The sequence below is a fragment of the Lolium rigidum genome, chromosome 1 (genome assembly GCF_022539505.1).
Source record: "Lolium rigidum isolate FL_2022 chromosome 1, APGP_CSIRO_Lrig_0.1, whole genome shotgun sequence".
Classification (NCBI taxonomy): Eukaryota; Viridiplantae; Streptophyta; class Magnoliopsida; order Poales; family Poaceae; genus Lolium; species Lolium rigidum.
The window spans coordinates 126283099-126296058 of NC_061508.1; the positions used below are offsets into that span (position 1 = coordinate 126283099).

The window sequence follows — 12960 nt, forward strand, 5'->3', positions numbered from 1 at the left end:
GATGATTATTAATGGATCGGTGGAATTTTTGCAAAAAAAGAAGGAACATAAACTATGCTGCCGGAAAAGGAATGTTCTGACTCTGTTTGGAATAGCTATATTGGCCAATACTTGTATGAGCAGTTGACCAATACTTGTATGAGCAGTATGTCACTGTACATGCTCTTTATTTATGTGAGAATTCGGCAGGTGAGCTGCACGATGTATTGATAGAGGAAGATTTGGCTCAGTTAATAAGGGAAACCGGGCCCAAAAACCATACAGAGCGGCCGAGTTTATAAGGGAAACCGGCCGAAAACCGCACAAACACCGGAGCCTCATCGCCCACACGATACCAGACCGCCGACGACCAAACACACACCACCAAACCCGGAGCCGCTGCTCCGGCGTCCCCTGCTCGGAGGCGAGCCGAGCCGCAACGCCGCACGACATGGACGTCTTGTAGCCCAAACTACCAAGGCGACCACACACGGACCACGAACGCCGCGCCAAAAGATCCGGGGCCGCCGCCCGACATGCCAGCCACACCGACCGCCCCGTCGTGTAGGCCGGGCCGACGAGCTCGCTACCCACGTAGCACCAACACGCCACCCAAGCCTTGCAAGACCATGACAACACCCCATGGAGTCATCGCTGCAAGACCATCCGAGGCCGCCACCTCGGCGCACGTCAACCGTCCGGGGCCGCCGCCCCGGCATCCTCCATCCTCGACGACAAGGCAACCATGCACACTGCCACGCATCTACCACACCACGAGGAGCACAGACTCCAGAAGCGGCGCCTTCAAGAAGGTAACGGCACAGTGTGTCGCCGCCGCCCGCTCCGAGGAGCAAAGGTTTTCACCCGGAGAACGCAACAACTCGCGACAGCAGGAGACCAAGCTCCCCGATGAAGCCCTCAACAGGGAAAGATGGTACCCAGAGGCACCGCCGACATCGGCACCAATTGGTGCGAGGCTTTCACCCGGAGTGTCGATGATGTTGGCATGCGCAACGCAGGCCCTAGCAGTAGGCGTAGCCAGCCGAGCAAGGGATCTTGTCGCCGTCCACCAAACACGCACCAAACGCCTGAGAAGCGCAACTCGGCGGACCGCCGCAGAGGCGCAGATCCGGCCGCCGAGCGCCGAGCCGCCGGGAGCCCGGGCCACCAACCGTCATCGCCTTGGACGTAGGCCCGCCGAAGCCCAGATCGGGCCCGACCGCGGCAGACCCCGGGCCGCAGGTCCCTCCCCAGCCGGACCGCGCCATGGTCGGGCTCGTCGGCCGGCGAGCGGAAGCCGCAGCGAGGCCGGCGAGGGGCGCAGGAGGGCGGGCGGGCGGCGACGCCTCCGGGGCCCGGCACGACGTCTTCCCTCCGAGACGAGCGCGCGAGATCCCGAGAGGCATAGGGCCTCGCCGCCCCCTTCATCGGCGGCGGACGGCTTAGCCGCCGGCGGCCTCGGGAGACGACGAGGGAGCGGGGCGGGGGGCTAGGTGGCGGCGGCGGGGAGCTAGGGTTGGGCTCCCCTGTCGCCTGGAGGAGGCGACCGAGGGGAGCGGGTGTGGGTTGCTTCTTGCCTATGCTCTTTATTTATGGAAGTGACTATATTCAGGCCAGAATAGTGTGGCTATGCCTATATTCTGAGGAGATTGGGAAGTGTCACTTGGTGAACTGACGCATTTGGTAGCTTGTCTGTGCTTTAGCCTCGCATGAATAAAATCTCTGTTCTCACAAAAAAAAATGGAATAACAGATTTGAGTACAAACTAACAGAAGTTTGCTGTGCAAGTGGCCGTGGAAACACAAGATATTGGAAGGAAATGTCTTGATACTCTATATGAACAAAAAAAAATTGGCATTTTTCTTGACAAGAGTTGCTGAAGTTGAAATTGTTATTCTGTGGAGATGGTGGTAAAACCAAGGTTCTGAAAGCTGCTTGGATCGATTGTTTAATAAACCAAGAGTATGTCAAGCCTTGTCCTAAGTCAAAGTTAATAAAAAAATTGCGGGTAAAACTTAATTAAGATTAAATTTGACCAACTTTACAGGGAAATGGACACATACTGTTTTCATTTACATCCATTCACTAGAATCAAATGCAGAATTACTCTACATTCAGCAGTAAGTAACACATAAGTTTTACCACGGATTACACGTCCTTTTTTCCATTGATTAAGCTTAGCTAGCTCCTCAAAATTAGCCTCGGTCTGCAATTGTGCAGGCAGGTACAATTAACACTAGCATTAGCCTAGAGATTGCGTACTGCGCGTTCATGATCGAGGGAGCGCGTGCCGGCTGATCGGGCGGTGCATGCATGAGAGCGATCGATCGAGTCCACAAAACACAAGACACAAAATGTACACCTCCGGCCATCATCCATGTCGATCGATCGTCAGCGGCTGGTAGCATAAGCACAGGATCAGGGGCATGCCGGGTTGTGCCCCGGCCCTCCGTAGTAGAAGTGCGTGCCCCAACCGTCCCGGTCGTCGTAGGCCTTCCTGATGTCGTAGCAGCCTCCGTCCTCCGCCAGCGTCTGCAGGGCGTCGAGCGAGACGGGCGCGAGGCTGTTCCCGGCGTCCACCGTCTCGAGGTTGCGGAAGTAGCTGGCCCGCCCGAACCCTTCCGCCGCGAACCGGCCGGACCCCATCTGCGTGGCGGTGTGCGCGCCGCCGGGGCTGGTGTTGACCACCTCGCCGCCCCACTCCACCATTGTGGCGTGGCCCGAGAGGTGCGTGAAGAGCTCGGCGGGCCAGTAGCCCACGAGCTGCGAGGCGCCGCCGTCGCCGTAGCTGAGCCACCAGTTGCCGAGCTTCGGGTCCTTCCAGACGAGGAGCGTCATGTCGTACTGCTCGCCGGCGAGGGAGGAGACCGGGGAGATGGAGGCGCCAATGGCCACCCGGGAGCTCGTCTGCACGAAGCCCGGGCACAGCGCGTTGTAGCAGCCGGTTGCCTCGTAAGCGTCGCTCTGTGCGATCAATCAAATTGTTAATTCATCCATTAGACTACAAGAAGAATTAGTGGCAAGAATCGTTTGACTCACAGTCCAGTATGTGAAGAGCCTCGGCCTGCTGTCCCCGTACAGCTCAGGGCTGACCTGACTAGAAAGAAACGTAAACTGTAAGCTTCCATGCACATGAACACTTGGTCCAGACTCCAGATTAAAAACAGTTACTAGCACATGGGGATGCATGCACTAGTTCTTATTGCCATGCATGTACTATGTAGTTAGGGTAGATCCAAAATTAGTGCTGACTGCTGACTTGAGTGGGTCGATTAACAGAACTCATGCATGCATCACTTTTTTTTTAGCAAAATGCTTGTAGTGTAGCGAAGGCAAAGTACATTCCCAATGCCCCTCTAGCGAGAGTAGTATCATGCATTCTTCTATGTCTAGCTTCTTCTCCAACGAGAGTATACATATGAATGGGTTGACCTCAAATGAAGGGAAAAGAGGTTAAACTATAGTGGCAGTCGTACACAACGGAATCGATCTATCGAGTCGAGATGTGCCTGCATTAATGACGCCATGTGCCTGAGCTGCAGATCTCAGTGAGACCTGTCGAGTTGTTTTGACTATGCATGGTATAGCTAATCATTCAGGCACTACAATAAGTAATCGAGTAATTAGCAGAGGCAAGAGACAGAGATAGAACAGTGGGAGTGACCTGCCATCCCGCCTCGATGCTGTTGAGGTCGGAGCCGTTGAAGGAGCCGGAGAGGAGCCAGAGCTGGGAGAGGCTGAAGCCGTTGGACTCCTGGATGGCCGGATCCCAGACGTTGATGGTCGCCTTGGCCCCGTACACCTCCTGCTGCCCCACGGCGGTGTAGGCGATCGCGTGCTGCATGCACATCCAAGAGAAAAATCACTTCACTGTAGCATGCATCCGCTCTCCAAGTCCCAACTCGATCGACACTAGCTAGAATTGATTGCGCTCTGCCTAACTGTAATGGAGTACTACAAGCAGCAGCTAGCGACGGGCATCCATGAATGAATGATGGCAATGCGGCAGGGCAGGCGATACTTATTGCGCGCCACCCACCCGGCCTGCTTCGTCGGCACGCCACCAGCTAGCTTGGATCAAGGAGAGTTGTGCGGTAGAGTATGAGCAAAGCAAATCGAACCTCGTGGCCGTTGCCGGTGACGACGTCGGGCGCGTTGGCGGCGCGGGGCGCGCGGTCGCGTCGGTGGCGCTTGCGGCCGAAGCGGAAGAGCGACCGCTTGCCGCGCAGCACGTCATCGGCGGTGGTCCGCCGCATCGGCACCGTGCCCCTGGGGCAGTGCCCCGCGTGGTGCCACGTCTGCCACGCCGTCCTCCTGGCCCTGGTGCCGGTGGAGTTCGACGACGCCGCGCTGGCAGCACGGGAGGAGGTGGAGGCGGGCATGGGCGGTGGCGCGAGCTGGATCTTGTGGTTCCTGAGGAGCGGGTGGTCCAGCGCGTGCTGCTCGTGGCGGGGCACGCAGTCGATGGTGTCGCCGTCCACGCTCTGCTTTTGTCGACGACGCATTAGTGATAGCCAATAGAGAATGGAACAACACGAAGGGAGATGAAGCTACGTAGTACCTGTATGGTGCGCAGCGCCGGCTTGTTGAGCCGGTCGAGGTGGCGCTGGATCCTCGCCATCTTCGGCGACAGGTACTGCGCATCCGCCGTCGCCGACGACGACGCCGCGGCGCAGGTGGATGCGAGGAGGAGGGAGACAAGAAGAAGATGGAGCAGCAGCTTAGGGGCAGCAGAGCAGGACGACATGGAGCACCTGCTCTCCGACTGATCCGCTACAAGATGTAGATGACGATGACGAGGCTGGCCATGCCTCCTCCGCCGCCCCTTCATGGCCGTGCGCGTCATGCATTCATGTACATGTAGGCGGCGCGCGCGTAAATGAGGAGCAGGGCCAGGCCAGGCGCGCGCAGGGGATGGGAGAAGGAGATGAGCTATGGCCAGGAGGAGCAGCTTCTCATGGGAGAGAAGACGGGCCGGGGTATATGTGCGCGTGCGACCGTGCGCGCGTTGCCTTGGATCCTAGCCGCGCTGATGATTAGCGTTCAGCGCGCGACTGCAAGTGGGTGGTGCAAGGACTTGCTAGCTGCTGCGAAATGGTTCTGGTTCAGGAGGAGGACGCCGCATTTGATGTTGACCACCTACCCTGCTGCGCACGAGTTTACTATCCCTATCTAGCCGTCTGCTCTATCGTATCTATCTTTCCCGCCCCTTCCTCTTTCTTGAATGCTCGATCGCGACACCGCCATCACCTGCGATGCCTACGCTTCTCTAGCATTTGTCCCTTTCAACTCAAACTCATCTTCATCCACACGTACTACCTCTGTCCCGGTTTATAAGTCTTACGCGCATCCCTAAGTCGTTAATTTAACCAACGTAATAGAAGATATATACTACTCCCTCTGTCCGTTAATAGATGTCGGAAAGTTTATCTAAATTCGGATATTTCTATGCACTAAAGAGTGTCTAGATACATTCGAATTTAGACAAACTTTGGACATCTAAAAATAGACAGAGGTAGTACAAAATACATATCATTAGAAAGTTTAAATGTTGTACTTTCGAATGGTATAATTTTTATAATGTAAAACTTATATTATATTAGTTAAATTGAAAATTTTGGGATACGTGTAGGCCCTATAAATCGGAACGGAGGGACTAGGTAGCTCGCCCAAAATGAGGGAGAGCCGTTGCCTTTTCCTTGTCTCCAGATCAATTTCTGCACCCTTTCGATCGCTCTGCTGAATATGTGTGGTATATTCACTGTCTTTTTCTCCAGAGATTGATTCAGTTGGGGCCTTTTGAATTTGAGCGATGGTGCAGGTAGATTCAAAGGCCAGTGCCCCTCCCGTTGCTAAGAAGTAAATGCATCACTCTGACACTCGCTCTACAGTGACAACAGTAAATGACGCGACTGTCCTGAACCTACTGCCTTTGGTCCACACACTTTCACCTAGCTCTATGGGTTTATATGGTTTTCACTTTTCATCTGTGATGACTCAGGGGTACGTTTCACTGCTATGGTCATTAGAAAAATATATCGTCGACCGCAAACATGCTTAGAGCATCTCTAGAGCCCGAAAAAACGCAAACTGAAAAGCGCGAGTTCAGTTCACCAAAAACGCAAGTTCTGTCGAATTTCGCAGTGCCGCAGAATAGAACCCGTAAAACGAAACTAAAAACTGGAATTCGAATTGGCGCAGGTAAGTTTAAGGCGATGAAAATAGATGTGTCAATTGCACATTGATACATACATACTGCGGGGAATTGACATTATACTAGTACACCGGCAACCCAACCTAGCTAAAATGAGCAAAATGCGGCCTGCTAGCTATGGCGCGCGCGGTGTTGTGGATATACTTCATAGGTATACCATCGACATGGTCCGATTCCGGCAAGCCCGGGTGGCCACAGATGGTGGTGATGGCTTATGGCCCACCGGGCAGCCCAGTTGCTGTTGATCCTAAAGGATGAAGTCCAGCCCAGGATAGGGAAGCCGGATCCCAACCGACCATCGGAGGAACTCGGATCCATGGAGGCCCAGGAGTAACCCGGATCCATGGAGGCCCGGGAGTAACCCGGATCCATGGAGGCCCGGGAGTAACCCGGATCCATGGAGGCCCGGGAGTAACCCGGATCCATGGAGGCCCAGGAGTAACCCGGATCCATGGAGGCCCGGGAGTAACCCGGATCCATGGAGGCCCGGGAGTAACCCGGATCCATGAAGGCCCGGGAGTAACCCGGATCCGAGTACGACGTAGGGAGGAAGGCGGATCCTTGACGTACACGGCAAGACATTGTACCGTAGTTAGGCGACTCGTAATCCGGCTAGGACTCTCCATGTAAACCCTAGATCCGTGCGCCTTTATAAGCCGGATCCCGGGAGCCCTAGAGGCACGTTGACAACCACAACTCATTGTAACAACGCGAAAGCGCCCGGATAATTCCGGACAAGCGGCGGTAGGCCCCGTCATCGTGCGGGTGTTCCGAAGCCGGGTAACTCGCGTACCACCGTCCCGTGTGCACTCCGCCCTATGGCCCCTACTTCTTCTCCCCCTCGTGAGGATCCCTCCTCCGAGGTACCGTCGATTAGGCAACGACGGTTGGCGCCCACCGTGGGGCCTCGCGGCGTCCGGAGGCCGGAACCGGGCGGGTTCCACATCTTCATCCGCGAGACCGTTGATTTCGACGGAAACGCACTGGTAAGTAATGTAGCTACGACCGCCGCCGAGCAGGACGCAGCTGCAAAGATCCGATCCGAGTCGCTGGAGCTTTCCACGGAAGAATCCGCCTTAGATCTGAAAATTTCAAATTCTGGTTTTGGTAGCCGGATCCGCGCCTACGTTTTTGGTAGTCGGATCCGCACCTATGTTTTTGGTTGCCGGATCCGCGCCTACGTTTTTGGTAGTCGGATCCGCACCTATGTTTTTGGTTGCCGGATCCGCGCCTACGTTTTTGGTAGTCGGATCCGCACCTATATTTTGGTAGCCGGATCCATGCCTATTTTTGGTAGTCGGATCCGCACCTATATTTTTGTAGCCGGATCCATACCAAATTTTGGTAGGTGGATCCGCACCTAAATTTTTGGAAGTCGGATCCACACCTAAATTTTGGTAGGTGGATCCGCACCGACAGGACCACTGCGACAATCAATCTCGCACCAGCTCGACGGAACGCCGAAGAAAAACCGCCACGACCGACGTTGACTCCGCTCCAAACAGCTAAGTCCCTATTTATATTTAATATTTTAAAAGTTTATGATCATGAGATTAAGATTGGTTCACTCATATCCTGAGTCTTTTACCGCTTTCACTGTTGGTCATATCTTTCCCACGATTTGCCTCGCGCTCGTGAAAAACTTTGTACTGTTTTTGCCGCTTAAGGCTCCAGTACGCTGCAAAAATTCCGCTTTCGGGCGTTAGCTCAAGTTTTCTGGCCTACACGTTTTCTGTTGTTTTATGTGTGGATTCCTTAGTAGTGACATCTCGGTACTTAAAGCCGGCCTCTCTTTCTGAGGTTCTTGATTGTTTCGCGATTAAGCGCTATCGCCTCAGCAGATGTTCCGTGTTTAAAGTTTACCGTCTCGCGAAAAGTCAAGCATATAAACCGAAGAACGGATAAACCAGCACTTGCTTAAAACATATAAATTACATTAACTGTTCAAGATAGTCGAGGTTTTTCCGCCTTGACAGTTTTATGTTGTTCAACTGCTGCATAGTTTCAGCTTTAAAACATTTGTTCAAAGGCCGTTTTTGTTCCACCTTACATTTGTTCGTTGAACATGATCAAAGAAACAATTTAATACAAATATGTTTTTATGTTCATGTATCAGGTACATGACACTTGGACCTTCAACAGTCCTCGAACTAAGGTGTTTTCAAGCAGACCTAGCAATCGCGAGAAGCCCGGGGAAGCTAGCCGGATCCATATGAGATAAGGTTAGGCGGATCCGTAGCATGCACAGCTGGAAAAGCAACTTGAGTCTTGATTCCGCTATGCTTAGCCGGAACCAACCCTCGGGGGCTGCGATTTTGATCTTAAGTGAAAAGTGTGTTTCCTTCCGAGTATTAGTGCTGGAAATTTCCGCCTAGATGCTTGGGATTTACACTATTCCTTGGTCACATATAAAGATAAAGCTACTCTAAGAGCTCCAAGCCGGATTTTCAAGTAAATTCACCTTGGCGCTCGGGGGCTACATCGATGAAGTTCTCTTTGGAGCAACTAACCGAAAAATTTCCACCTTGACGCTTGGGGGCTAAGTTTCTGAGCATCGAGTCTCCTTGGAGCAAGCCGACTCAACGCTCGGGGGCTACATACATATGGTTATGACAAGAAAAATTTCAAAGATGGCGAAAATCTGGCTAACTAGTCGGATCCGCACCTAATTTTTTGGTAGTCGGATCCGCACCTAATTTTTGGTAGTCGGATCCGCACCTTAATTTTTTGGTAGCCGGATCCGCACCTAATTTTTTGGTAGCCGGATCCGCAACTAATTTTTGGTAGTCGGATCCGCACCTCAATTTTCGGTAGCCGGATCCGCACCTAATTTTTGGTAGCCGGATCCGCACTCAATTTTCGGTAGCCGGATCCACACCTAATTTTTGGTAGCCGGATCCGCACTCAATTTTTGGTAGCCGGATCCGCACCTAATTTTTTGTTAGTCGGATCCGCACCTAATTTTTGGTAGTCGGATCCGCACCTCAATTTTTGGTAGCCGGATCCACACCTAATTTTTTGTTAGTCGGATCCGCACCTATATTTTGGGTAGTCGGATCCACACCTATATTTTGACTAGTCAGATCCGAACCTACATTTGGCTAGTCGGATCCATACCGAAGATTACGTTGGATGGTGTCTCCGAAGAATCTGACCATTGGATCATGAAGTTTCCGACCAATACTTGGTTGAAGATATGAAGTTTGGAGTCCTTCATGATTCTCTATTATTCGTTCCAGCCAAAGGATGAAGATACATGCGCAAGCTGAGCTGGATGGAAGAACGGTGAATCTTGGAGAACTCCGGGGGCTACTGTTGTGGATATACTTCATAGGTATACCATCGACATGGTCCGATTCCGGCAAGCCCGGGTGGCCACGGATGGTGGTGATGGCTTATGGCCCACCGGGCAGCCCGATTCTTGTTGATCCTAAAGGATGAAGTCCAGCCCGGGATAGGGAAGCCGGATCCCAACCGACCATCGGAGGAACTCGGATCCATGGAGGCCCGGGAGTAACCCGGATCCATGGAGGCCCGGGAGTAACCCGGATCCATGGAGGCCCGAGAGTAACCCGGATCCATGGAGGCCCAGGAGTAACCCGGATCCATGGAGGCCCAGGAGTAACCCGGATCCATGGAGGCCCAGGAGTAACCCGGATCCATGGAGGCCCAGGAGTAACCCGGATCCATGAAGGCCCAGGAGTAACCCGGATCCAGTACGACGTAGGGAGGAAGGCAGATCCTTGACGTACACGGCAAGACATTGTACCGTAGTTAGGCGACCTGTAATCCGGCTAGGACTCTCCATGTAAACCCTAGATCCGTGCGCCTTTATAAGCCGGATCCCGGGAGCCCTAGAGGCACGTTGACAACCACAACTCATTGTAACAACGCGAAAGCGCCCAGATAATTCCAGACAAGCAGCAGTAGGCCCTGTCATCGTGCGAGGTGTTCCGAAGCCGGGTAACTCGCGTACCACCGTCCCGTGTGCACTCCGCCCTATGGCCCCTACTTCTTCTCCCCCTCGTGAGGATCCCTCCTCCGAGGTACCGTCGATTAGGCAACGACACGCGGCGGTGCCGGTGCTGGCGGAGATCGTCGGCGGCGTGAAGTCTTCACGCCTCGTCCTTGTCAAGCTCGACTATTTCGAGCTTGACCTTGCGGACGCGGGCCTCCCGGCGGGCCACCTCGTACTCTCGTACCTGGCGGACGGCGTCGGCTTCTTCACGGCGGAAGGGGGCCCTCGCCTCCGCCTCGCTGATGGCGAACGTCTGCGCCATCACCGCCTCCTCCTCGTCGCTACCGTGGACGTAGTCCCCGGCGGAGAACGTTGGAGAGCGTGCGGGGACGAATTCGTCCTCCTCGACGCTCGGCGCCACAGGCAGCCGTGGAGCGCGGTTGGACTGCCCGGAAGAGGAGCTCTCCGCCTGGTTGCCGTAGCGGGCGAGCTTCCCTGGGGGCGTGAGCCCCCAGTTGGTCCACCGACGAGCGCTACGCTTGCGCGCGCCCTCGCTGCGGTTCCACTTCCGCTGCTCCGCCTCGTTGCGGAAGAAGGGCGGACGCGGCGGCGAACCGCCGCCACCCAAACCCGCGGCTCGGCTGACAGCACCTCCACGGGAGGCCATCGCGTGGCGGTGGGTGGGTGATTGGTGGCTGTTCCGGCGTGGATTGCTCGTCGGAGCGTGGGTCTGACGGCGGCGGAGGGAGAGGAGTAGGGTTTGCGAACGAAACTCCCCTCCGCGTTCCCTTTTAATAGGGTCCGTGCGGGTAGTTTTTCGGGCCCCCGAACTTCCAATTCAGGCCGGCCCACTTTTTCGGGCGCTGATCTGCGCCAGTTTCGGCACGAACCCGTAAATCCGCCGGAAAAGTTCGGTTCCGGCGGGATTTACAGGCTCTGTTAGAGTTGTTCTTATCAAGACAATCAAAGAGGAGGTCTCTTTGTGGAGCTTTGCTGGTGCGAAAATACTATGTAATAAGATGTCGCCAGAGTAAGACTTTGTTATCGGGAGTGGTGTTTTGGCATATGGGATCATATGATCTCTTTATTTTAAAATGCATCTTAGATATATTTTGAAACATCAAAAAATTTGAAACAAAAAATTCGCACGAACATCTTCACATGCTACACGTTCACAAAGTTGTTTCGTCAAAATTCCACTTGTCTTGTGGCGTGTGTAAAAAAGACAAAATTGAGTGCTTAAAATAAAGCTTGTCACAACATAAATTTTCTCTTTTTTATATAAACCACAAAAAATATCGGTTTTTCTCGAAACTTAGCGTACGAGCATATATTGTGGAGATCTAGAGGTAGATTTTTTTGTCAAAATTTTTCGACACTTCGAAATATATTTCTTGGTAGAGGGAGCATACGCACCCGGGAGCCAAATTGAATTTCCGTTTGTTATCTAGCTTGGTGCTTTACCAAGCTTGGTTTGTAAAACCTCTAAAACTTCTTCTTATTAAAATGGCAAATCTTTTACCTTATTTTTTAAAAAAGCGTAGAAAATGTCAGCACCCGCATATTTTCAATTGCACTACATCTCAGAAATTCGTGCAGAAAAATCAATTACAACCAGCAATGTATACCGGCCTGGAAAGAGGTAAACGCACCAGTGGTCTACTAAACCATTCGTCTCACACAAGTACACAAATTGTGCATCCATAGCTGGTACCGAATCCATTGTTACTAACGGCCGTTTAAATTGTTTACACGTTTTTGTAGCCATAAATTCTATTTCATCATTGTTGTAGACTTCGTATACTATTTGGTTGTGGTTGTAAATACACGATCTTTTCGTAGATCCATCGTAAACTTGAAATTCTATAAAATGGAAACAAAAACTTTAGTCGCCATATGTAACATTTCGGTCACACCGTACGACACACTCTTAATTAAAAGAAAGTATCTCGTGTAGTGCACCAAAATGTCACAATACAGATGGAGTGAAAAGGTCTAGACATGTGTTCCTCTTTGTTTACACATCAATAAGGAAAATTATTCAGTTCTATGGTAAGCGGACGAATAATATAATGATAGAGTGACAGGTGTAGCTCTGAGACCCTGCAAGTTACTTGGCGAGCCTTTGGTATTCCTCGAGCTTCATAGACACCTTGGATCTCCTCTAGATAAAGCAAGGAGATAGCAATTTGACTTCGTGTAATTGTTACATGCAGAACACGATTTGCAACATCCCAAAAATTTCCAAATTTAGAAATGATAAATTAATCAATCAAGTTGATTGAATTGTCTTACTTTGCTAAAAATTGTGAAGGAAAAGGAAATTTTGTGGACTTTTTAAATTTCTCAAACCTGATTTAAAGCATTTTATATGAGTCGATTAACATGACTATCAAAATTTTGTATTTTATTTCAACATTTGAATTTGGATCTTTCTAAATTCTTTCCACCATTTGTTTTAAAAGAGATAATATAACATGGCTTATTCATTTTTTTTGGATGTTAAAATGGTTCTTCTATGTTCTATATAATTAAACATGTTGTTTGTGCATTTTGTGGCATCGCCTGAATTGATTGAGGGACTAAATTAAAGCTTACCAATATCTATTTTGAAAGCATTGACTAAATAACCCTATTAGGAAAAAAGCATCAAAAATTAATTTATATTTTGTCATCCTAGGACCAATATACCTATTTTCATTTTTAGGCATTTCCCGAATTAGTTTAGTATACGCCTTATTCAAATATTCCCATATGGTCATATTGTCATAACTAAAATAACATGAATATTCAAATTGTTGTTTGTGAA

The 12960-nt window shown here is 51.4% G+C and overlaps 1 protein-coding gene across 1 annotated transcript; it reads right to left on the reverse strand.

Annotated features, from left to right (window-relative positions):
- Positions 1 to 2397: 2397 nt before the first annotated feature.
- On the reverse strand, positions 2398 to 10818 carry LOC124651349. Its single transcript, XM_047190443.1, has 6 exons — positions 10497 to 10818; positions 4541 to 4752; positions 4101 to 4463; positions 3644 to 3817; positions 3019 to 3072; positions 2398 to 2943 (listed from the first exon to the last, which is right to left on the reverse strand). The coding sequence occupies exons 1-6, from the start codon at positions 10816 to 10818 to the stop codon at positions 2398 to 2400; spliced, it is 1671 nt and encodes a 556-aa protein (XP_047046399.1).
- Positions 10819 to 12960: the final 2142 nt, after the last annotated feature.

Excerpts from the sequence above, each read along its gene's own strand:
- LOC124651349 (XM_047190443.1), bottom strand. The coding sequence starts at position 10,818 with ATGGCCTCCCGTGGAGGTGCTGTCAGCCGAGCCGCGGGTTTGGGTGGC. Across the intron at positions 3,073-3,643 it reads GCATCGAGGCGGGATGGCAG|GTCAGCCCTGAGCTGTACGG; the intron begins GTCACTCCCACT and ends CTTTCTAGTCAG. Across the intron at positions 2,944-3,018 it reads GGCTCTTCACATACTGGACT|AGCGACGCTTACGAGGCAAC; the intron begins GTGAGTCAAACG and ends TTGATCGCACAG.